We start from the raw sequence: 22,063 nt of genomic DNA on the forward strand, positions 1-22,063 counted from the left end.
AAGATCGCTTGAGCCCAGGAGGAAGTTGCAGTGAGCTGAGATTATGCCACTGCACTCCAACCTGAACAAAGCAAGACCCTATCTCAAAAAAAAAAAAAAAAAAAGAAAAGAAAGAAAGAAAAAGATGATAATTTTAATATTTTTAAAAAACTATAATTTCCCAAGTAGTTCCTTGAATCAATATATTTTTCTTTTTTTCTCTTGAGACAGGGTCTCATTCTATAATGAAGCTAGAGTACAGTGGTGCAATCATAGCTCACTGCAGCCTTGAACTCTTGGGCTCAGGCAATCCTGTCACCTCAGCCTTGGGATTAGCTGGGACTACACACATGCACTACCATGCCCGGCTAATTTCTAAATTTTTTGTAGAGGCGGGGTCTTGCTATGTTGCCTAGGCTGGTCTTGAACTGCTGCCCTCAAGCCACCCTGCTGCCTGGCCTTCCAAAGTGTTGGGATTACAGGTGTGAGCCACTGTACCTAATCAATTTTTTTTTTCTTTCTTTTTTCTTTTTTTTTTTTTTTTTGAGACGGAGTTTCGCTCTTGTTACCCAGGCTGGAGTGCAATGGCGCGATCTCGGCTCACTGCAACCTCCACCTCCTGGGTTCAGGCAATTCTCCTGCCTCAGCCTCCTGAGTAGCTGGGATTACAGGCACGCGCCACCATGCCCAGCTAATTTTTTGTATTTTTAGTAGAGACGGGGTTTCACCATGTTGACCAGGATGGTCTCGATCTCTCGACCTTGTGATCCACCCGCCTCGGCCTCCCAAAGTGCTGGGATTACAGGCTTGAGCCACCGCGCCCGGCCTTTTTTTTTTTTTTTTTTTTTGAGACAGGGTCTCACTCTGTCACCCAGGCTGGAGTGCAATGGTATGATCTTGGCTCACTACAACTTCTGCCTCCCTGGCTTAAGTGATCCTCCCACCTCAGCCTCTCGAGTAGTTGGTATTACAGGCATGCACCACTACGCCTGGCTAATATTTTGTATATATATATATTTTTAGAGACAGGGTTTCACTGTTGCCCAGGCTGTATTTTTCTTATTAAAAAAAAAAAAAAAAAAAAAAAAGTTAAAAACATGAGCCTAAGTCCCTTTTGTTCACTATCTTTAATTCTTTAATCTCAAGTGCCTCCCTTTAGCCACAAGGAAACTTGTAGAAGTTTGCTGTGGATTATTCTAGATAGTGTTCAATGTTATTTACCCACAAATATATCTCTATAGAAAATATATGGTATTCTTTTGTAAATGTGTTTTTTTTTTTTTTTTTTAACACAAATGGTATTGTATTGTGCTTAGTCTGCAATTATTTTTAAACTGAGTCTAATGCAGTGGAGCTCTTTCCATGACACACCCGTAGACTCATCTCCTTTTTCACTGCTGCTAAGTGGTATTACACAGTGAGGCAAGTTTATTTAAGCCCTCCCTATTGATGGATATATTACCATTGTTTCCAATTATTATATTTACTGTCCCAGACAGGGCTGCTGCAAACAATAAATAATAATCTTATAATCATCATCATCATCATCTTATAATCAATCTCCTTCTTGAGGATTTACAATGTCGTTGTTTGTCCAGAAAGGATCCAGAAAGGTGTGGTAATGCTGGGTTATCCATGCACAGCTTTATACTTGAAGGACATCCTGTCAGATTGCCTTCGAGTGTCAGGCAGCCCCTGAACTTCCTGGTCATATTTAAAAGGGGGTGCAAAGGGAAAGATCTGGAGGGAACTTTCCGGGGGTGGTGGAAATATTTTGTATAATAACTGCGGAGGTGGTTATACGGATGTTTATATTTGTCAGAACTCAATGAAGGGTACTCTTAAAATGGGTGCATTTTGCCGTTTGTAGGTTATACTCCAGTGACATTCATTAAAAAAATAAAATAGAGTGCAGTGGCCTCCGAAGAGGACAAGAGAGAATAGCACCCCTTTCTAATGTGGGTTTTTAAAACGCTCGCTTTCCAAGCACTTTGAAGGCCAAGGCGGGCGGATTACCTGAGGCTGGGAGTTCAAGACCAGCCTGACCAACATGGTGAAACCCCGTCTTAAAAAACAAAAACAACAACAACAACAAAAAACGCTCGCTTTTCCCCCCAGGCTCCTTCCAGTCGCCGGGTGTCACTACAGCCTCCTTTCCACCCGCAGCCTCTTTCACCCAGAGAGTGCCAGAGAGCCCGAAAGGAGCTATCGTGGAGTCGGGCTGCCCAGCAATCGCAGCCCACGCGCCACAGCGGGGACCGGGGTCGAGTGCTCGCTGGAGAGGGAGGTCCCTCTCCACCCCTGGGACCGCCGCCCCAGGAGGTGTCCGCGAGGCTGCACGTGGGCCCTCCCCGCAGCGCGGGGCGGTGACGAGCTGGCGGCCCGCCCCCTCCCCACCCACCAGGGCGTGGCTGGCGAGGCCCCGCCCAGTCGGCTCCGGCGCCCAGTCGCGGCCCGCCCGGCTAGAAGCCGGCTGTCGGTCTCCTCGTCGCCGCCGCCGGCATCGTGGAGCTGGGGCCCCCTTTCGCCTGGGAGTTTTGTGGTCGCCTAGGATCAGCGGTGACATCCCAAAGGGCAGGCCCGGCAGCCGCCATGGTGGCCAAGGATTACCCCTTCTACCTCACGGTCAAGAGGGCGAACTGCAGCCTGGAGCTACCCCCGGCCAGCAGTCCGGCCAAGGACGCCGAGGTAGGGCCGCGCCCTGCACCTGGACCTCTAGGGGCCATCTGTCTGTCTCGTCTCCCTCCGTCTCCCACTCTCTCTGTCTCTCTGTTTCCATCCCTCACTCTCCGTGTGTGTCACTTTCCCTCGCTCCATCTCTCACACACTCTTCTTTGTGTCTCCCCGTCGCCATCTCTCTCACCCTGTCTCCTTTTCTCTCGCTCTTTCTCTGTGGACCAAGCACGAGATGCCTCCTCTCTCCCTGTCCCTCTTCATGCCGGTCTGGGAGCAGCTGTCCCCTTGCCTTTGCAAGGCTCTCAGACTGTCGGTCTTCTGTCTAGACCCACAGAGAGACTTTCTCCTACCGTCGGCAAGCCGCGATGTCAGGGAAGAGGGACCCTTTAGAGTTTCTTCTTGCCTGGGTTGGGAGAGCACCGGGAAGTTCCTGGGGACCCTTCCAGCCCTCTCACCTGTCAGATTTGGCCTTGAAACCTTGTGGCCAGTGAAGGTCATTCAGCTGGGGGACTGGGGCTAAATGAGTAACTTGGAGCGTCTCCCACATGGATCTTGAAAATGAATTAAACTTCTCAGGGCAATGGAAAGCTGCCTTGGAACACTGGAAGCATTTCTCTTTCTGGGAACTTTCCCGTGCCTTGCAATCGATGCGAAGGAGTGCTCCCGGCTTATGTTTAGTCTGCCTTTTCTTCTTGCATGTTATTTCTCTGGCACATAGCTCACTGGTCTTAAAGGTTGGGTTCAGCTGGAAGAAAAAGCATTCCTCTTTTTGAGGGCCTTAGGGAATACAGTTGCTTTCACTAGAGCTGCCCTGGAACCCACAGGACCCAGCTGGTCATTGCCGCTCATGCGTGTATCTGGGAGCTTTCCACTCTCCCACACCTCCCTCTGCAAACATCACCACCACCACTGGGGAGAGGCTGAAGGCAGGTGTGCATCCGGCCTTGTCACAGCATTCTTGAGGTTCCACCCAGTTGGCTGTCCTTGAGTCTGCTCAGCTGTGTGCACTTGGCTCACTGAATCGCGTATATTCCAGAGCACACCATCAAGGATTCATTGGCTCTAGCAAGAGCTGCTCCAAGCTGACAGGACTCCAGTCTCTGGTTGTATTCAGCTTTCTGTAAGCTGAGCACAAACTAACTTCTTCCCCCTCGCCCAAACCCAACCCCACACCCCGGCTGAGTTGAATATTTCACAAGGAGTTTTTGTTGCCAGCCGCTCTGAAAGTGTAATGGCCCTAGTGGCATTTGGAGTCTTAGTTTTGATCAGACAGCACCTGCAGAGAATTCAGGTTGGTCAGGCCTGGAATGGATGTAATATTTTTTCAGTGGGAACTTCCTAATTTAACGAACATAGGAGCAGGCTAATTGGTGCCCACGCAAACTCCTTTTGTAAGGAAGAGAGACATAACCAATGTAATTAATAAATTGAAGTGGGCCAAAGAAAAGAATAGTGAGGTCCAGGCATGGTAGCTCACGCCTGTAATCCCAGCACTTTGGGAGGCCAAGGCGGGCAGATCACATGAGGTCAGGAGTTCAAAACCAGCCTGTCCAACATGGTGAAACCACATCTTTATTAAAAATACAAAAATAAGCCGGGTGGGGTGGTAGGTGCCTGTAATCCCAGCTACTCAGGAGGCTGAGGCAGGAGAATCACTTGAACCCGGAAGGTGGAGGTTGCAGTGAGCCAAGACTGCGCCACTGCACTGGCATCATTACACTCCAGCCTGGGCAACAAGAATGAAACTCTGTCTCCAGAAACAAAAACAAAAAAAGAAAGAAAAAAGAAAAGAATAGTGAGGATAGCTGAGGACTCTAACCAGTTCCTTCCTACTGTCACTTAGTCCTGTGTTTTTGAGTAGTTTAGCTAAACCCCTAGGTAAAAATTGCCTGCTAATTTTATTTTATTCTTATATGTAGAATATAGATATGTCTATATATCACAAATATGAAACATGTCAAATATTAATTTTCTTCATTGGTATCTGGATCTAGACTAGAAAATATGACTTATTTCACTCGGATGGGGATGTCCTGGTGTGAGAAGTAAGGCAGGGGGAGGAATAGTTTTGGAAATAGTTGGTAAGTATTTTTCAGGTATCACCATTGGGGTTTTCGGTTTTTGTTTTAGTGTTTAAATCAGAGTATAAGTATGCTTTATACACTTTGAGGCAGAGATGTCTTTTAGCTTCCTTGATCAGCATATCACTTCCTGATAATGGAAATTGCTGGAAAAAGAAACCTAAGTGAGTTTAGCGGGTAGTTTTCTGGCGTCATTGTCAGAGCAAAAGGCAACCAACCCTTGTAGCCCTAACTTCTACATAAGCAATTAACTAAAATATATTTTCCACCAGTAGGTGTCGTCAGTATTCGTAAATGTTTAAAAAATAGCATTCACTTGTCAGCCTTTTGAAAAACATGATTATATAATTGTTTATAAAATAGCCATTGACTGTTAATTCCTCTGAAAGTTTTTTTTTTTTTAACAGTAATCATTTTCTCTGTAGAAATAATGTGGTTATAATAAAAAGAAAAATGAATCTATCCAGAGGCTTTTCTAGGAAAACAGAACTTGTTGACCTTCAAAGGCTGTTGCAACAGAGCACCTGTGCCTTTAAACGTTTAATGGCTGTGTATGGTAACTGTTCCTTCCGAATTTGCCATGGGTAGGACAGTGCACACAGCATGGCACTGACAAGTGCCTTCTAGCATTCACTCCTATCCTTGCAGCAAGTATTCTAGGGAAGGCCACTCAGGAAGAGGCTCCTGGGGAGCAGGCAAGTAGCATTGATGTGCATTTGATAACATAAACCGAGTTAAAAAAAAAAATGCAAAAATACGCATTTTCTTAAAAGCAAACAAAATTTCTACTCAAGACTTAAGTGCTTTGTAATTTTTTATTTGTGCTAGTTTGCAGTGAAAGCAAAAAAATGATATTTTTAAAATGTATTTTTATTTTCTTTAAATGATCTATATTAAGCTTTTGAAAATATTCTACAGGGATTATAATGTTGCATGTCTGTTAGTATAATACTGCCTCTTAATCTGCTATTTCTTATGACATCAGAGTGTGAGTTGACCTGCAAATGTTTAATTTTAATAACCCATAATCAGCAAGATCCTGCTGGCTGTAATCACTAATTGGGAAATCTAAGGAGCTTAGTTCATAGCTGTAGACTTTCACAGAAAAATGTGATATGATATGGGCATTAAGTTTATTTCTTCTGATCTTTGATGCAGCTTTGCTCAGTTTATCTCTGTTTTTGCATTTATTGGTCTCTCACTTCCTCCTTGCCAGGAGGGACTGGTCTATATAGGTGCTCTAAACACTTGATCAAATCACTAAAACAGAAACTGCTAGCTCTAATGAATTATCCTGATTGTAAGTTAAAAATCACTATTTTCCCATAAGGCTTTGAAAAATAAATAAAAGAGATAAAAAGAAGCAACCCCAGGTAAGGTGGATACATTGGCTAAGGAAGCTAGAGCCTTGTGAGAAGCTTTTAAGAGTTTTAGGTCCAGTCGGGTGTCGTGGCTCAGGCCTGTAATCCCAGCACTTTGGGAGGCCAAGCGGAGGGTGGATCACCTGAGGTCAGGAGTTCAAGACCAGCCTAACCAACATGGAGAAACCCCGTCTCTACTACAAACACAAAATTAGATGGGCGTGGTGGCACATGCCTGTAACCCCAGCTACTCACTCGGGAGACTGAGGCAGGAGAATCACTTGAATCTGGGAGGCAGAGGTTGTGGTGAGCCGAGATTGCGCTATTGCACTCCAACCTGGGCAGCAAGAGTGAAACTCCATCTCAAAAAAAAAAAAAAAAAAAAGTTTTAGGTCCAGTGTTTCTGTTGCTTTTAAGAATATATCTGACAACTTGGTGGACAACTTACTTTTGGTTTGAAAATTTACCATCTTAGATATTGGTTAGAATTAGGCCTGATTTAGTCAATGGTATTTGTAGCCATTGTTTTTGACTCTCAGCAGTTTTTAAAAATTGTAGCACCATAGCCTATAGGCCTATCTCATGAATAGTTAAATACTAACCTGGGTCTCCAAAGTAGAAGTTCTGATTTTGACTTAGCCAGTAGCCTTGCAAGGTCCTAAGAATAATGACATGCACCTGGAAATGACAGAGCTGCTTTTCTAAGTCTACCGTGTCTAGTGTCTCACTTCATACCCCAAACATGTTGTAAGTTTAACATAAAGCTTGTACTGTTCTCTCCACTTTATGAATAAGGACACTGAGGGGAGGTGATTTGCAGAAAGCTGCAAAGAAAATCAGCAAAGCCAAGAGCCAATGCCAAATTTCCTGATAGGTTCAGTCCAGCATTTAATATCAGCATTCCTTGTAGCATCTAAGGGTGTTTACTTCTGTGGGAGAAAAGGTGGGGCGGTAATACAAAACTTAACAGACATGCAAAATATTTTAAAATACTATCTTTTAAGTATAACCTTGAGCACCTTACATAACTGAGAAGGTACCCTTTAAGGTTCAGTTCTAAAAGGCAAGGTGAACCCTATGCTCCTGCCATGACTTATGTCTCTATCAGTCAACATGTGCATTTGAAAATTGTATGCACCCGGAGCTGTACTCCTTAAATGCCAACTGGAAAGCTAAAGGGATACTGGTTTCTAGTAATTTATACATTTCTTGGAATCTGTGTCATATTGTATTGAACTGATAATATACCTGAACAACCCCACGAAACCAGTCATAAAGAGTTATTGCAGTTAGAATCCTATAATTTTTTTCAGATGACTAAATAGACTCCAGGAGTCCTATGACCTCAGAGATCTTCCTGGGTGGGAAGTCACACAGAGCTACCCAGAAGAAGGCCATCACTTGCTATAGGATCTGGTTTTGGCCATTGAGCCATCATTCTGAAGTAATTCAGTTGGAAGATTATCTTGGGGATCTTGGTCCTTAAGGATGCACATGAACTAGCAACAGTAGAGGAAAATATGTTGACTTTACATGTGTACATTTAATGCTGTTCGAGGGCATTGACTAGAATAAGACTGTCTGAGTCTCAATGTTGTCTCCACCACCTGCTAATGATGCAACCTTGGACAAGCTACTGTGCCTCTCCAAACCTGTTTTCTCAACAGTAAAATGCAGATGATAAGAGTTCTAACTCCTAGGACCATAGTAATGGTCAAATGAGGTAATTCATATGCAGTCCTAACCATAGAGCCTAGCATGTAGTAAGTGCTCAAAAAATGTCATTATCATTAAGATATTTGCATCTCAAAAAAGATTCTTAAAATGATTTTAAGAAACATGATGATCGGGGGCCAGGCGTGGTGGTTCACACCTATAATCCCAGCACTTTGGGAGGCCACGGTGGGCAGATCACAAGGTCAAGAGATCAAGGCCATCCTGGCTAACATGGTGAAACCCCGTCTATACTAAAAATACAAAAAAAAATTAGCCAGGCGTGGTGGCACACACCTGTAGTCCCAGCTACTCAGGAGGCTGAGGCAGAATTGCTTGAACCTGGGAGGTGGAGGTTGCAGTGAGCTGAGTTTGTGCCATTGCACTCCACCCTGGGTGACAGAATGAGACTCTGTCTCAAAAAAAACAAAAAATAAAAATAAAAAAAAGAAAAAGGAAACATGATGATCGACTGGGTGCAGTGCCTCACGCCTGTAAACCCAGTACTTTGGGAGGCCAAGGCAGGTGGATCATTAGGTCAGGAGTTCTACACCAGCCTGGCCAAGATGGTGAAACCCCATCTCTACTAAAAATACAAAAATTAGCTGGGTGTCTGTAATCCCAGCTACTCGGGAGGCTGAGGCAGGAGAATCACTTGAACCCGGGAGGTGGAGATTGCAGTGAGCCAAGGTTACACCACTGCACTCTAGCCTGGGTGACAGAGCACAATACCATCGGGGGAAAAAAAAGAAAAAAGAAACATCATGATCACCAGCCTAATTTCCTGAATGCTCTTTTACACACAGCAGTGCATTAGGGGCTTTACTGAAAGTCCTTTACTTTAATCATCACAATAATCCTATGAGATTGTTATTAATGCTCCCTTTTGTAGAAGAAGAAACTGAGGCTCAGAACAGGGTAGTGGCTTTCCGAGGATGTCTTTGCTACTGGGTCAAAGAGATGAGACTAAAAACCCAGTTGACCGTGAAGTCTGTACTTTCCCAACCACATCACATTGCCTCTAAGTGACTAAATCATTGGTCTTACCACATAACACATGAAGGATGAACCTGCCTGCCCCAGCAAATTGCCTGATGCTCAAAGGCCCATTTTTTTCCTAAGTGTCTGGGTAGGAAACCTCACTGTTAGTCAATGCTTCTGGCAGCCCACTTCATAGAATAGCTATAATCCACGGGAGTAGGGTTTGCAAGCCCCCATTCGAGAGGGTTTTAGTAATTTTCGTTTTGTGTTTCTGAAGACTAAGGAGCTGTTCTTTGGCAGATTTCTGCATGCTCAGCTCTGTAGAGGTGACACCGTTAGTTCTGTTAGTCATTTTGCTTATCTATATTAACCACCAGCCTTCTGTGTAAACCAGCCACTGGAAGGCCCAATTACCATCTGGATATTTGCAAATTGTGTCATTTTCTTGAGACACCCTGTGATTGCCCGCAAAAATTCTGGACTGATGCCACTGTTTTCCTAGCTACTGAATGAAAATAAATTACTGTTCACATCCTAATTTCGCAAAACCCTGTGTAAATGTAATTGTTATTGATGATGTCTGTATCTGGAAGGGCTACTTTGTGTGTGATGTATGTGTACAGTTGCCTTCCATAATTTGTCAGTGTTGATAATGGGTAGAGGTCACACACAAAATGAGGAAATTGCCATGACTGCATTGCCATTTATTCTTACATTGGCTCATGGACTGTCAGGAGTGAAGGCCAATGGTTTCTATTGCCTTCCTTTTTTTTTTCTTTTTTTTAAAATAAGTTGATGCCAGTAACTAGTTTAGAAAGGCTGTGTCACATGTTAATCAGGAAGGGTTTCTGAACCTTCTGCTAGCTGGGAAAGGAGTGGTCCTTTTTAAGTCTAGAAACTCTCGTGCCCGGACTTTCTGTTTGGACCATTGTGTCCTTTTGAGAGAAGGTAGCCCTGATTGTTAGTAAACTTCAGTTAATTGGAGCTGAACCAGAAAACTTAACAGTAAATTCATTAGACTTTTTTTTCTTTCTGGCTCTTAAGATGAGGAGGAAAGGAGTAGGAAAACAGACTTTTTTTTTTTCCTGAGGATTTATGAAACAAACAAATCCAGCCTCCGGGAATTGACCCAGGGTCATTGCATCAGAGGACTTCAGAGTGCGAAAGGTCTGTTGAGAACATGTAGCCCAATTCTTATCTGCTGCCAGATCCATTCGATCTCTGCTTAAACACCTCCAGGGACAACATATTAAGTTGTATACAGTTGGCCATCCATCTCCACTGGTTCCACGTCCACAGATTCAACCATTGATCAAAAATATTTGGATCCCAGGACTTTGGGAGGCAAAGGCAGCAGGATTGCTTGAGCCAAAGAGTTCAAGACCAGCCTGGCCAAACAGTGAGACCCCATCTCTTAAAAAAAAAAAAAAAAAAAAAAAAAATCAAAAAATACGCCATGTGCGGTAGCACACACCTATAGTCCCAGTTACTTGGGAGGCTGAGGTGGGAAGATTGTTTGAGCCAGGGAGTAAAATATTAGAGAATAAAACAATAAAAAATAATACAATAATTTAAAATAATACAAATAAACTACAGGATAGCAATAATGTATATAGCACTTACATTGTATTGGGTATTCTAAATAATCTGGAGATGATTTAAAGTGTAAGAGGATGTGTGTAGGATATAGGCAAACAGTATGCCATTTTATATCATGGACTTGAGCACCCATAGATATTGGTATCTGAGAGGGTTCTGGAACCAATTACCCCCAAATACTGAAGGATGACTGTACTCCATCTTTATTCAGTATAGATCTTGAGAAAATCCTTTCTTAATTGTAACGTTGCTTCCTAGAGCTGTATATTATACAGTAATACTTTCCTCTTTCCTTTTTTTTTTTTTTTTTTTTTTTTTTTTTTTTTTTTTGGTTTTGAGACAGAGTCTCACTCTTGTTGCCCAGGCTGGAGTGCAGTGGCACAATGTCAGCTTACTGCAACCTCCGCCTCCCGGGTTCAAGCCATTCTCCTGTTTCAGCCTCCTGAGTAGCTGGGGTTGTAAGTGTGTGCCACCACGCCCAGCTAATTTTTGTATTTTTGGTAGAGAAAAGATTTCACCAGGTTGATCAGGCTGGTCTTGAACTCCTGACCTCAGATAAACCACCCACCCCAGCCTCCCAAAGTGATGGGATTACGGGCATGAGCCACTGCTACTGGCCCAGTAATATTTTCTTATTTGTTATCCCCTCAGTGTTTGAAAACTATTCCCTCCGTGCCTCTCCCCCTCCACACACATGTGCATTCTCTCCTCTCCCTCCCTCCTCTCAGGTGCTTTCCTTCTCCTGGCCAGGTGCTCCTGTCCCCTAACTTTTCCAAATGTGACATACTGTCCTATCTCTTTCCTGTCCTTGCTCATTTCTCAGGATATCTTTAGTGTGCCTGAGAATCTTGAGTATTGAACAGTGCAAAGACCCTGTATGATGCTGTGTCAACAAACAGGATTTCTGTTAGGCTTAATATGCTTCCTTAGACAAGAGAAGTCCACTACTAATACATTGAAAAAGATTTTTGAAATAAAGATGACAGACTGGCCAGAAAAGCCAACAACCTCTCTGTCCTACAATAGGGCAATAGCTCCATGACCATGGCCTCTGGCACAGGGGTCATTAACATCATTTGCAGCCATTACTCATTAGCAAACAGAAATACCCTAGTGTTCCTGGAAAAAATAAAGAGAAAAAAAGTGAAGCATGATTATATACTCATTTTAACCAATTTAAACCTATACGTATGCATGTGGGATGTAAAGAAGTGGGGATAGGGTTGTTGCAATCAGGATACCTTCTTCCTTTTTCATTGTACTGAGTAACTCTACAGCAATGCCAACCTGTGTTCAGATAGCAGTCGGTTCTTTTCTTTTCTTTTCTTTTCTTTCTTTTTTTTTTTTTGAGATGGAGTCTCACTCTGCTGCTCAGTCTGGAGTGCAGCAGCAAGATCTCGGCCCACTGCAACCTCTGCCTTCTGGGTTCAAGTGATTCTCCTGTCTCAGTCTCCTGAGTAGCTGGGATTACAGGCATGTGCCACCACATCCAGCTAATTTTTGTATTTTTAGTAAAGACAGGGTTTCACCATGTTGGCCAGGCTGATCTCAAACTCATGACCTCAGGTATTGTGCCTGCCTCAGCCTCCCAAAGTGCTGGGATTGCTTATGTGAACCACCACACCCGACCAGCAGTCACTTATTTTTACATGCATTATCTCCTTTGAACCTTGCATTAGATGAGGGAACTGGGCAGGGCAAGGACTGTTCTCTTTTTTTTTTTGCCAGTTTTTTTTCAGTTTTCTTTTTTTGGTTTTTTCATTTTTTTCTTCATTTTTCTTCTTTTCTGGAGTGTCCTTTTTGTCAACTGAGGAAAAAGAGATTCAGAGAAATTAGCAGGCAGGGCCCAAATGTTGGTTCCTCCTTGCCCAGCCTTGACCTCTTGGTATGCCATGATGTTGGCCTAAGCCAGTCATGATCCTGTGTAGGTCATAAGCAGCACTGTCTCTCTGGGGAATGTTCTAAGTGAACCCCATTAAAGTTATCCAGAACACCGTACAGAGTAATCTCCAACTGCAAGGCCCTACTTTAAATTCAACGTGAGAGCACTGTTAAAACGAAATGCCCACAAAGAATGGTGTTTTCTTCTACATATATAGGTGTTTTGTTTTATTTGTTTGTTTCAGAAATAGGATCTTGTTCTGTTGCCTAGGCTGGAATGCAGTGGCACAATCATGGCTCACTGTAGCCTTAACCTCTCAGAGTCAAGCAATCCACCCACCCACCTCAGCCTCCAGAGTAGCTAGGACTACAGGTGTGTGCTACCATAATGGATTTCTTTTTATTATATAAAAATAAAAATTCTTTTAATTTTTTAAATTTTTGTAGAGTCAGGGTCTCATTACGTTGCCTAGACTGGTCTCGAACTCCTGGGCTCAAGTAATCCTCCTGCCTTAGCCTCCCAAGGTGCTGGGATTACAGGCATGAGCCACGACTCGTAGCTGATGTCTTTCTGAACTCTGCAGACTTAATGTTTGCAGCAGAGGTGGTAAGCAGTAAGAAATACAGCATTTCCTGAGAGCTCTCTTTCTATAGATACCATTAGGAGTTAGCAACCTGATTGAATTAAATAAAGCTGAAAGCCTGTGTCGGGACTCTGAAAAAAATAAATGTAAAAAGAAAAAAAGAAAGGTAAATATTTAGGACTTGCCACAGATTGTCAGATTTGGAAATGTGGAGTCTTACTAGAGGAAAAAGCTACAGAAGGAAAAAGGGAACAAGCTAGTGGTGGAAAAAGGGAACAAGCTAGTGGTGGAAAGAGGGTTGGGCCTGATGGCCAAGGGGGCAAAATGGCAAGTCTTCCATGTGGGTGCTTTCTGAACCTAAGGCCAGGGCAAGCTCCCATTTCAAGTGTGCTATCTTATGTTGACATACTCACATTTCATAATCCCAAGTGATGCAGGCATGTCAAGAATGACCCCAGGCAAATACAGAGAAGATAGCTAAAGGTCACTGAGGAAGACTGTTTATAATTTTTGACTTCACACGGGTTGGGGAGTGGTGGAAGTGGCTCATCAGTATCATGTTAGGTTTTGGCAGTCTTGGTTCATTTTCTCATCCCTGGTCAGGCATGCTGGTGATTGTGTTGGGGACGCCTGGGTGTGATCTTGCGGAAGGAGTCAGAAACCACTCTAAAGAAGGAAATAAACTGTTAGAAGAGGGAAAACTGATGGTTTCTTGTGTGTAGGCCACAGATGCATGATGAATTGTCACCTCCACCTCCTTCCGCCTCAGATGTTTGATGATGACTTATCTGAGAGCTTTGAAGGAGAGAGCATCAGAAAAGACACCTTGCATTCTCTTATTAGTCTCTAAATGCTTTATGCCCAGGTTCTAAGGGCCTGGAAGAGTAAGCTTGATTCTGGCACCAACATCAAGGAACAGGAGCTTGCTTTGGAAGTCTCTTAAATGGAGCATTTATTTCTAAGCTAGTTCTTACAAGAGTTTTCCAACTAGCTGGGGACAGGGCAAAGGTAGCCTCAGCTTCTTGGTATTTCAGGGTCTGTTTCTGGAATGAGAGGACTGGATTAGATCATTATTTCCCAGAAGGTGGGTTTCATACCACTTGGGACGGCTCAAGTCTTAAAAAGACAAATCACAAAATAATAATTTTCCCTTTTAAATTCTCTTTGATCCCTCTGATTATGTCAAGTTTCCGTTTGGAATTAGTGTGTCTTTAACACCTCCCCATCACTTGCTAATTTCTCTGTGTAACTAAGTGTAGGCCTCAGTGTTCATTTTTTAAAGTTAGTGTCTGTTTATGGGAGGTGATAGTGATTTTCCATTTAAAGCAGTGATAGAGTTTATTTTTACAATAAGTTTATGTAAGTAAAAAGCAACTAAGGAAATAGTAAGTACATAATAGTTTAGGTGATACGTACATATGGCAAAAATGTAATGGCAATACAGAGTTTGGAAACAGTGAACAAGGCATGTTCCGAGGGGTTTTCTAGGATCAGAACTCTACAATAAGTTCCCAAGTTTGACACAGTCACTTGCAAACTAAACTTGAAATTTGGACATTGAGCATAGGACCCAAATTTTAGATGTTAAGACTAAGCAGATAAAAATTGGCTTTAATGTGTTATAGGAAATGAATCTGTGCTGCATGTTAGCCAGCTTAAAAAATAAAGCTAGATTTCTCAGAACATAAATCTTTTTTCTTTTCGGAGCTTCAAAGAACATTCCAAAGTTCCAGCTAAAATTATTCAACCCATCCTGTTCCTTTTCCCCTTCACTGTGGTGGTAAGGATTGGGCGAGATTACACTTTAATTGGGGTCAGCCCTAGAATGTAACAGGAACTTGGATTTGGAAGTCAGACTGAACTGGGTTCAAATCCCCACTTAGCCACCTTTGAGCTGAGAGATCTTGGACTTGTGTCTCATTCTCTAAGCCTTAGTTTCCTCATCTGAAAAATGGGAATTTGCAAGGGAATTGTGAAGATGAAATGGGCATACAAAGGGCTTCCACCGAGCAAGTGCTTAATAGGTCACTATCAGCAGCAGCGTCTATAAGGAATGTAGATAGTGGAGTAGAAGCTGTTGGTGGTTATACCTATCAAGATGTCTGCTCGGAGTTAGCTCCTTCCTTTGTAGGAAATAAAGGGATCAGAGTTAGTATTGGGCATTATTTTTTAACAAAATATGTTCCAAGCCTACTGGCAAGCTTCGCATTCATTCCTGCCAGGTAGAACAACAAAAAAATCTTGTGTGGCTTTCTGGTTGTTCCCAGAATGACTTTGAAATGGGGTAGTGTGTGAGAGAAGCACCCTGGCCAGGGGAGTAGGGAGCAGGTTGTCCCGAGGCCAGCTCCCACCTGATATGCATCATCTGGGAATCCTAGCCAAACACCAACCACAGACACAGACCTAAGGCAAGCAGATGAGGGTGGATTGGGTTACTTTGAGCTCTGCATGCACTATTCATGTGTAGGGTGCTTTAATTATAAATGGATCCTTTGTTGAAAATGTAAGGAAACTCCATAGTGTGACGGATACGAGCTGCTAAAGAGCTACACAACTAAAAAATGACCCCTAATGCTCTTTAATTGTCCATAAATGTTTATTGAGACCTGGCTCTGTATATCATTTTCCTCCTGGTTTAAAAAAGAAAAGGTGTGCTTTCTGTCCTCAAGGAACTTCTACTTCAGTTTGATCAAGTCATTAACAACGAGACTATACATTAACAATGAGACTGTCAACCAGGGGGAGGGGGAGAAGCAGGCAATTTTATTAGGGAGTTTGGCAGACTATGGAGGGGGAATATTGAGAAGTGGTCATCCCATGAGGTCCCCAGTGCTGGATGCCTGCCACCCCCCAGTCCTCAAGTGTGCCTTTAGCAGAGAGCAGCATCTTCTGGGGGCACATGAGCAGGACACCTTTGAACTGGGGCTAAGATTCTGAGGGAGGAGTCAAGAGGAGCTGCTGATCCCAGAGTGATGATAGGGCTTGAATTCTGAAAGAACATTTTCTCCTCTTCCACTGCCTGCGTCAGTGTTGACTTCCCTGCTGCCTCTGCAGCCTATTTGCTTCAGGGTTCCCACCTGGTTTAGGAAACTAACAGTGCTGTGGTTAATTAAGAACCCAGGCCTTGTGAGTGAGTAGCCTTGGGCTAAATTCAGGCTGTGTGACTTCAAGCAAGGCCCTTAAGTCCTCTGAGTCTCAGTTGCCTACACTGTGAAATGGGTATATTAAATAGCACTAACTTAAGAGAAGTCAAGAAAATGATGCACAGAAAGCCCTTTGGCACAGCCTAGCACAAAGTTCTCCTGTATACTGCTAATATGTTATTATTATCAGAGGAAGCTGTATATCCTGGGAAACCAGTGTGGGGGTGGTGGGGAAAGTATTCAAGGCAGGTAGATTTGAATTCAGATTTCACCACTGCCAGTTAATTACTGGGTATGACTTGGAGGCAGTTGTTTCACTTCTCTGAACACCTGCTTCCTCTTCTGTGAAATAGGATAACGGGGTTGCTATATGGCCTAGATGAGAGTGTGTGTGACTTCATGGCTCCTGGTGACTCCTCCTTCCCTCTCCTAGGCTTCCCTCATTGTTTACATAGTGCTTCTGAGTCCCGAGTCACACCTGCATCAGGTGTAGGATGACTGGTCTATTTCTAGAAAATTGCTAGAGTCTGAGTAGGCAAGTGCCTTGGCAGGCCGTAATTTATTTAATCACAATTGACTGAAGCTTTGCAGGGTCAAGTGGCCCTCTGCACAGTCCTGCTTTCCAAACTCAGGGGCACCCCTCGCTTGACTCTTAAATGTTGGGGCAGAGGGAAGGAGGGCTTGGCATGTAAAAGCGCCTTCCACTCCAGGCCCTTCCCAACCTGGCAGTGCTTGGGAAACCTTTACCAAGGAAATTATTTTCTCAGGTTAGACTCCCAGCAGTCTTCAAAGGAATCCTCCCTTCTGTAGATGGCCCATATTGGAAAACTCTTGAGAACTTTGCTGCTCTCTGCTGCACGTGTCCTTTACCTCAGGAATAAATACCATTTTTATTTTGCCACCAAAATGTCCTTGTCTTTTATGGAACTTTTATTGACATCCCTTACCACTGACTCTGCAATGGCTAGCCAACTTTTTTTTTTTTTTTTTTTAAACCCAGGAACCAAATCACAGGTTTGTATTTACTTCTTTCATTTTAAGTCATTTGCCACTGTCTACCTATTCTCTTCATTATCTCTTTAGAATTGTAACTACCTGAGAGTGATGCTAGGGTCAGAGCTGAGTCTCTGAGCTCCTTACCTCCTTTGTTGTATGCTACATCCTTTTTTTTATATTCACAGGCTTCTGCGTTTTAATAAACTGCAGATAATGATACATCCGGTTGCATATTAATTGCTGGGAGTTCAAAATAACATGTAATCACTATGTTTCAAGATTGCAAATGTACAGCACTGAGAGCCAGTGTTCCTTATAAACTTTTGGAAAAATCCATTTGTTACTGGGTATTTTTTAATTCTTGTCATTAAAATGCACTGCAGAATGGAAAATGTCTCAACAAATGAAATCGGTTTTGTGTTCTACACTCATGCACATGCACGTACACCCCTTCCAAAGAATAACATTTTGAAGCTATTCATTTGCTCATTTGGGGTGTGTGGGGCCAACAGAAATGCCAGATGAATCCATTATAGATTACTTACCTCACAGCTTCCCGAACAGTATGCTTGGTATCTTATTTTTCTGCATACCATTGCTCAGTGGGTGCTAAGATGTCAGCTGAAAGCCAAAAGCAGAAAAGTTTAAAATTTTTAAAAATGTATTTCCAGTTTAATCAATCCCATGTGATTGTTTGACTAGCAGCTTTTTCAATTTTGAATAATCAGATTTCAGTGTATTCTGTTCTCGGTTGGGAGCAGAGTGTTCTAAAACACCCATGTGCTGCATTCCCTGGTTGTAAGTGTGGGCATGTGCTCCTGAGGACACACATGGACCAAACATTTGAAGGGATAATTTGTGCTAGAAAGGACAGCTGGGAGTTACCAGGGAGCACCTCAAATGTATTTTGTGACCTCTGGAGGTCACATCTCTGCAAGGCCTGTCTGCTCAAAGTCGTTGTTCTTGTCAAAAATAGAAACTAACTAGACCTCAAGAGAAGAGGATCCATTTTCTTCTGCAGACCCAGTGCCCTTGGTCAGGTGTCCCTGTAGGTTTTCCCCAGTAACCAATTGGGATCCCTGGCCTCTGTCTAGTTTTCAGTCAGATGACAGACCTGACTGTCAGCTTTGCTTGCCTGAGATGTGTTCGATCATCCCAGATTCAACTAGAACAGTCTGTCCTTCCTTTGGGACATTGAGATTAAGATCTGTGTATCCTTTTTCATCTCTGTACTTCTTTTTCCTTTTCTTAGAAGCTAAGATGATGTTGAGCTTCAAAGAATGACAGATGGATGAGAGAGAGAGGGGACTTCTCTGTAGTTCTGTGTGGTCCTTTCTTGGTAAAGGATTATTTTTGTGAAGTTTCACCTTGCACATCCGACATGAGTTGAATGCCCAGAGTTCCTCTCATTGCCTAATCCCAGACAGTATTGGGATCTGGCAAGATTGGAGACTAGCTCTTCTGGGCTATAATTCAGCAGTGTCAGAGGCAGTGGGTGGGTGGGAGAATGCAAACCTCAAGACCCATCTATAAGGACCCAAGAGAAGGACTTGGGTTCTTATCTTGAGACTTTACTGCTTTCCTCTCTTCGAGTATAACCTTGAATCCTGCCAAACCACCCCCACTTTTGCTCTATCCAGCCAGAGCTTGACTAAACATATGATAAAACCACAGGAAGAAAGGGAAGGCAGGAATGTGGAATCAAAATACATGGTCTTGTAGCAGCCTCAGTGGCCAGAGCAGTTACTGGTATGATTCTGGCAGGTGACATGGAAATCTAGCTTTGTCCCTGGAAGGATCAAGGCAGAATCCAGTGTTGCAGGGAATAGAAGAGGGCAGATGTACAGGCTGGCAGACAGACCACACCTCTCCCAGGACATCAGAAATAAGGGCAATAATCTGTTATTTTAGATTACTGAGGACTTTCTAACGGGTGAGTGTCTACCAGGCATATTATACACATAGTCTCCTGTGATCCTCCCAACAACTGTATGAGGCAGTATAGGAGAGTAATCTTCACTTTACAGCAGAGGAAACCAAGCTTATAGAGGTTACATTTTGGGCCCAAGGTCATAGGGTATTGCACTCTGACCAGACAGGTTAGCTCATATTTTATCCTTAGATCCTTTGCAAAGAATTGATGCATTCTTTGGGCCAGACTGATACGAACTTTGTCACTTACTGCATTGGCATTCAGCTTATTTCTAAGCTCTGAGAGAGCCCAGAAAATGTCCTTAAAGAAGCAGGAATGGAACTCCCCCATGGCATCTTTTTCTCCCTTCCCCTCCAACCCCACCCAAGGGGAAGCAGGGAATCCCTTTTACAGAGATAAACAAATGCAGAACATATATTCCACCCAGAGGTTCCAAGAAGTCAGTAGGAAATGACTGGCTCCGGAACGCCAAAGCCACAGAGACCTTCCTCTGGACCCCGTGGCTGTGACCAGGAGACCTTTTCTACCTCTGGGTGCCTTGTTGGCATCATCCAGCCAGGGATATCCAGCCCCATTTTCCAGACCGGGGGATGGGTGTTGCATTGTAGGCATGTTATTTCAGTGGCATTCTTGCCAAAAATGCATAACCTGATGTGAGAAAACATCTCTGGGCCCGTAGCTGGCCTTCTCATAAGAGCCACAGAGACTTGATGCTGCTGGTGAGCCTCCTAATTTTTAAGGAGATTGAACTCTTTAAAGTGCTCCAGCTCTGAGCATCTGGCCCTTTCTGCCTCAGAAGGCAGACGTGGAGCCAGGGACTGCAGAGAGAGCTAAATATTTGGCTTCCTCTTTCTCTGAAGTTCTATAGCATCATGTCTGGGCATGACCAAGATGAGTTTCAGGCAATGGGGGTTGGTGTTTGCTAAAAGGAACTTAACCCGGGTGTGGGTGTGCATTTCTCCCTCTGCCCAAGGTTAAGTAATAGTAACATCCTGTGTAAAGAGAACTTGAATGTGGTTTTCTGCTAAACTTCAGTATTTTGGGGCTATTTATTAGATGTGTTTAATCTTGGGCCAATTTAACCAGTAGCAGACTAATAAAATAACAACTTTGGGCTTGCTGCCAGGACAAATGTTGACTTACCCTTATAATGTTGACTAAAACGAATAACTTTGAAAGTTATTGCAGAGTGAAACCTTAGCCAAAAATACAGTGTCTGAAACAATGGTTTTGTTTTATTTTACTGGCTTGGCTTAGAGCTTATGTTTATAACCTAGGCTGCTGCCTCCTTCACCTCTCAGAGTCCCGTATTTTACTGAATTATTTCCCAAGGCTCTTTTTTCCAGCCCATAAACCTTCACTTGGCAGAAATGAATTTCCCCATGGTAGGCAAGTAGGACTGATTACTTTTCTCAATGTGGGGGCAAAAATTCAGTGGTACCAAGAAGAATAAAGGTAATAACTTGCTTGAATCTTCTCTCAGAAACAAAAAGGTATTCCATGAACACTCACCCTCTCCAAGTCTGTAGTAAAATTAATTGGTACTCCTGGGTATACCGGAAGAAATCCATCTCGCTTGCCCCCTACCCCCACCTTTCCTTCATTTTGCCATTCAGTTTATACAAACATTAGAGAGCTATAGTATTTTGCTAGCATGTGTGTTGGACTTGAAGGAACCAGGGGAAGCCAGGGGGAAATGAAGCGAGGAGGACCACAGAAATTGTCTTAAAGGGTGATTTCTTTCTACTCCTGTTTTTTAAATTTGCATTTTATAGGAAGCTGGTTTGGGCAGGGCCTCTGAGCATGGTTTCAGAGGCTCCTGCCAGTGTTGTGTGAGCTCAGCCAACTGCCAGCTGTCCTCCTTATGCCTCTCCCTTATTCAAGGCTCCCCCTGAAGGCAACCATCTCACAGGCAGACTTTGGCCCAAAAGCTATAGATACAGAATCTGCCTTTGGTACTGACTGGCTCAGGCAGGCAGAGCTTGATATACAGAGAATAAATGTCATCCCTCTAACATTAATATGTTCAGTTTTATGCACCTGAAAGTTGATGGTTTAATTTGTGGGTTTGCCCAGACTCTCCTGTGACTTCTTTCATCATCTGCTCTTTAGCACTTCCATGAGAGGGGGCAGGAGATTGTTGGAGTCTCAATGCAGCAGCCCAAAAAGCCTGTCTGCAGCTTGGGTTTGCGACTGAACTAGCCCAGGGTGTTTTGTGGACTTTAGTTATCCAGGCTGTCCCTGTTCCCTCATTAACAAAAACAAAACAACAAAACAACAAAACAACAAACCTCAGCTTTTTTTTTTTTTTTTTTTAAAGAAGGAAATTGAGATCTTTTCCTCATAGCACCTTACCTTTTATGGAGGAAAGATTTAAGCCATTTTATCAAAAAGGAAATCAAATCCCCCTTGGATGCCTAATGTGAGGCAACTGGCAACCAAACTCACAGCTGGACAAAACAAACAAAAGAATGTGGCTTCCATGTTTGAGATTAGCCAAGACAAAGATAGCAAGGGTGCCTCCGGGAACAGTTTCTGGTGGTTTGTCAAAGTCCACAAAGCCTGTAGTCAGTCATTTTGTTGAAATCACTGATAAGCGTACAAGAGGAAAATTACAGTTCTGGGTTTGAAGACCTTTTCTCACCTTGGGGATTAAAAACCAATCATTCTGAAACACATTTGGCCTAATCAATGAAGCCAGGTTTCCGCTGGGATTTGGGCCTCATTATTTGTCTTTCATCTTCTGGAAGCAGATGACACCTAGTCAGTTAGCTCTATACTATGGAACAAAAGAACAGAAAAAATATTTCAGTGGAAATTTTAGAACTAGGAACAAGTATTTCATTATTATTATCTTTTTCTATTTCCAAAAAATAAGATGAAGAGTCACTTGCAAGCTCCAAGGCAGCTCCCCTTCCTGTACCCAGTCTTACTCCTCCTTTGCTCAAGCAGCTCTGTAAGGCCTCCTCAGTGCTGCATATGTGTCCTGTGTTCCTGTATTGTCCACTGCGCCATGCCCTGCCTTCCAGCCACCTCACCTGCTCCTTCCTTGCCAGCTCCACCTGACGCTGATTCTCTTGACTGTTTCTGGATCAACCTTCTGATTCTCCCTATTCAGCTGGGAGACATTCCCTGC

At 43.3% G+C, this 22,063-nt stretch overlaps 1 protein-coding gene across 5 annotated transcripts in view; it reads left to right on the forward strand.

Moving 5' to 3' along the window:
* The window catches only part of ARHGEF3 (Rho guanine nucleotide exchange factor 3), a 341,163-nt gene that overhangs the window by 260,564 nt on the left and 58,536 nt on the right, over positions 1–22,063 (forward strand). For 2 of the 5 annotated variants that reach the window (XM_003936540.4, XM_039477697.2), the window contains exon 1: positions 2,425–2,667. The exons of the other annotated variants lie outside the window; for them this stretch is intronic. In XM_003936540.4, the coding sequence (XP_003936589.2) occupies positions 2,572–2,667 (96 nt within the window). In that variant the 5' untranslated portion in view covers positions 2,425–2,571. Of the gene's footprint in view, positions 1–2,424; positions 2,668–22,063 lie in introns of those variants that run through there. 5 annotated transcript variants of the gene reach the window in all.

The sequence above is a fragment of the Saimiri boliviensis genome, chromosome 8 (assembly GCF_048565385.1).
Source record: "Saimiri boliviensis isolate mSaiBol1 chromosome 8, mSaiBol1.pri, whole genome shotgun sequence".
NCBI classification, from domain to species: Eukaryota; Metazoa; Chordata; class Mammalia; order Primates; family Cebidae; genus Saimiri; species Saimiri boliviensis.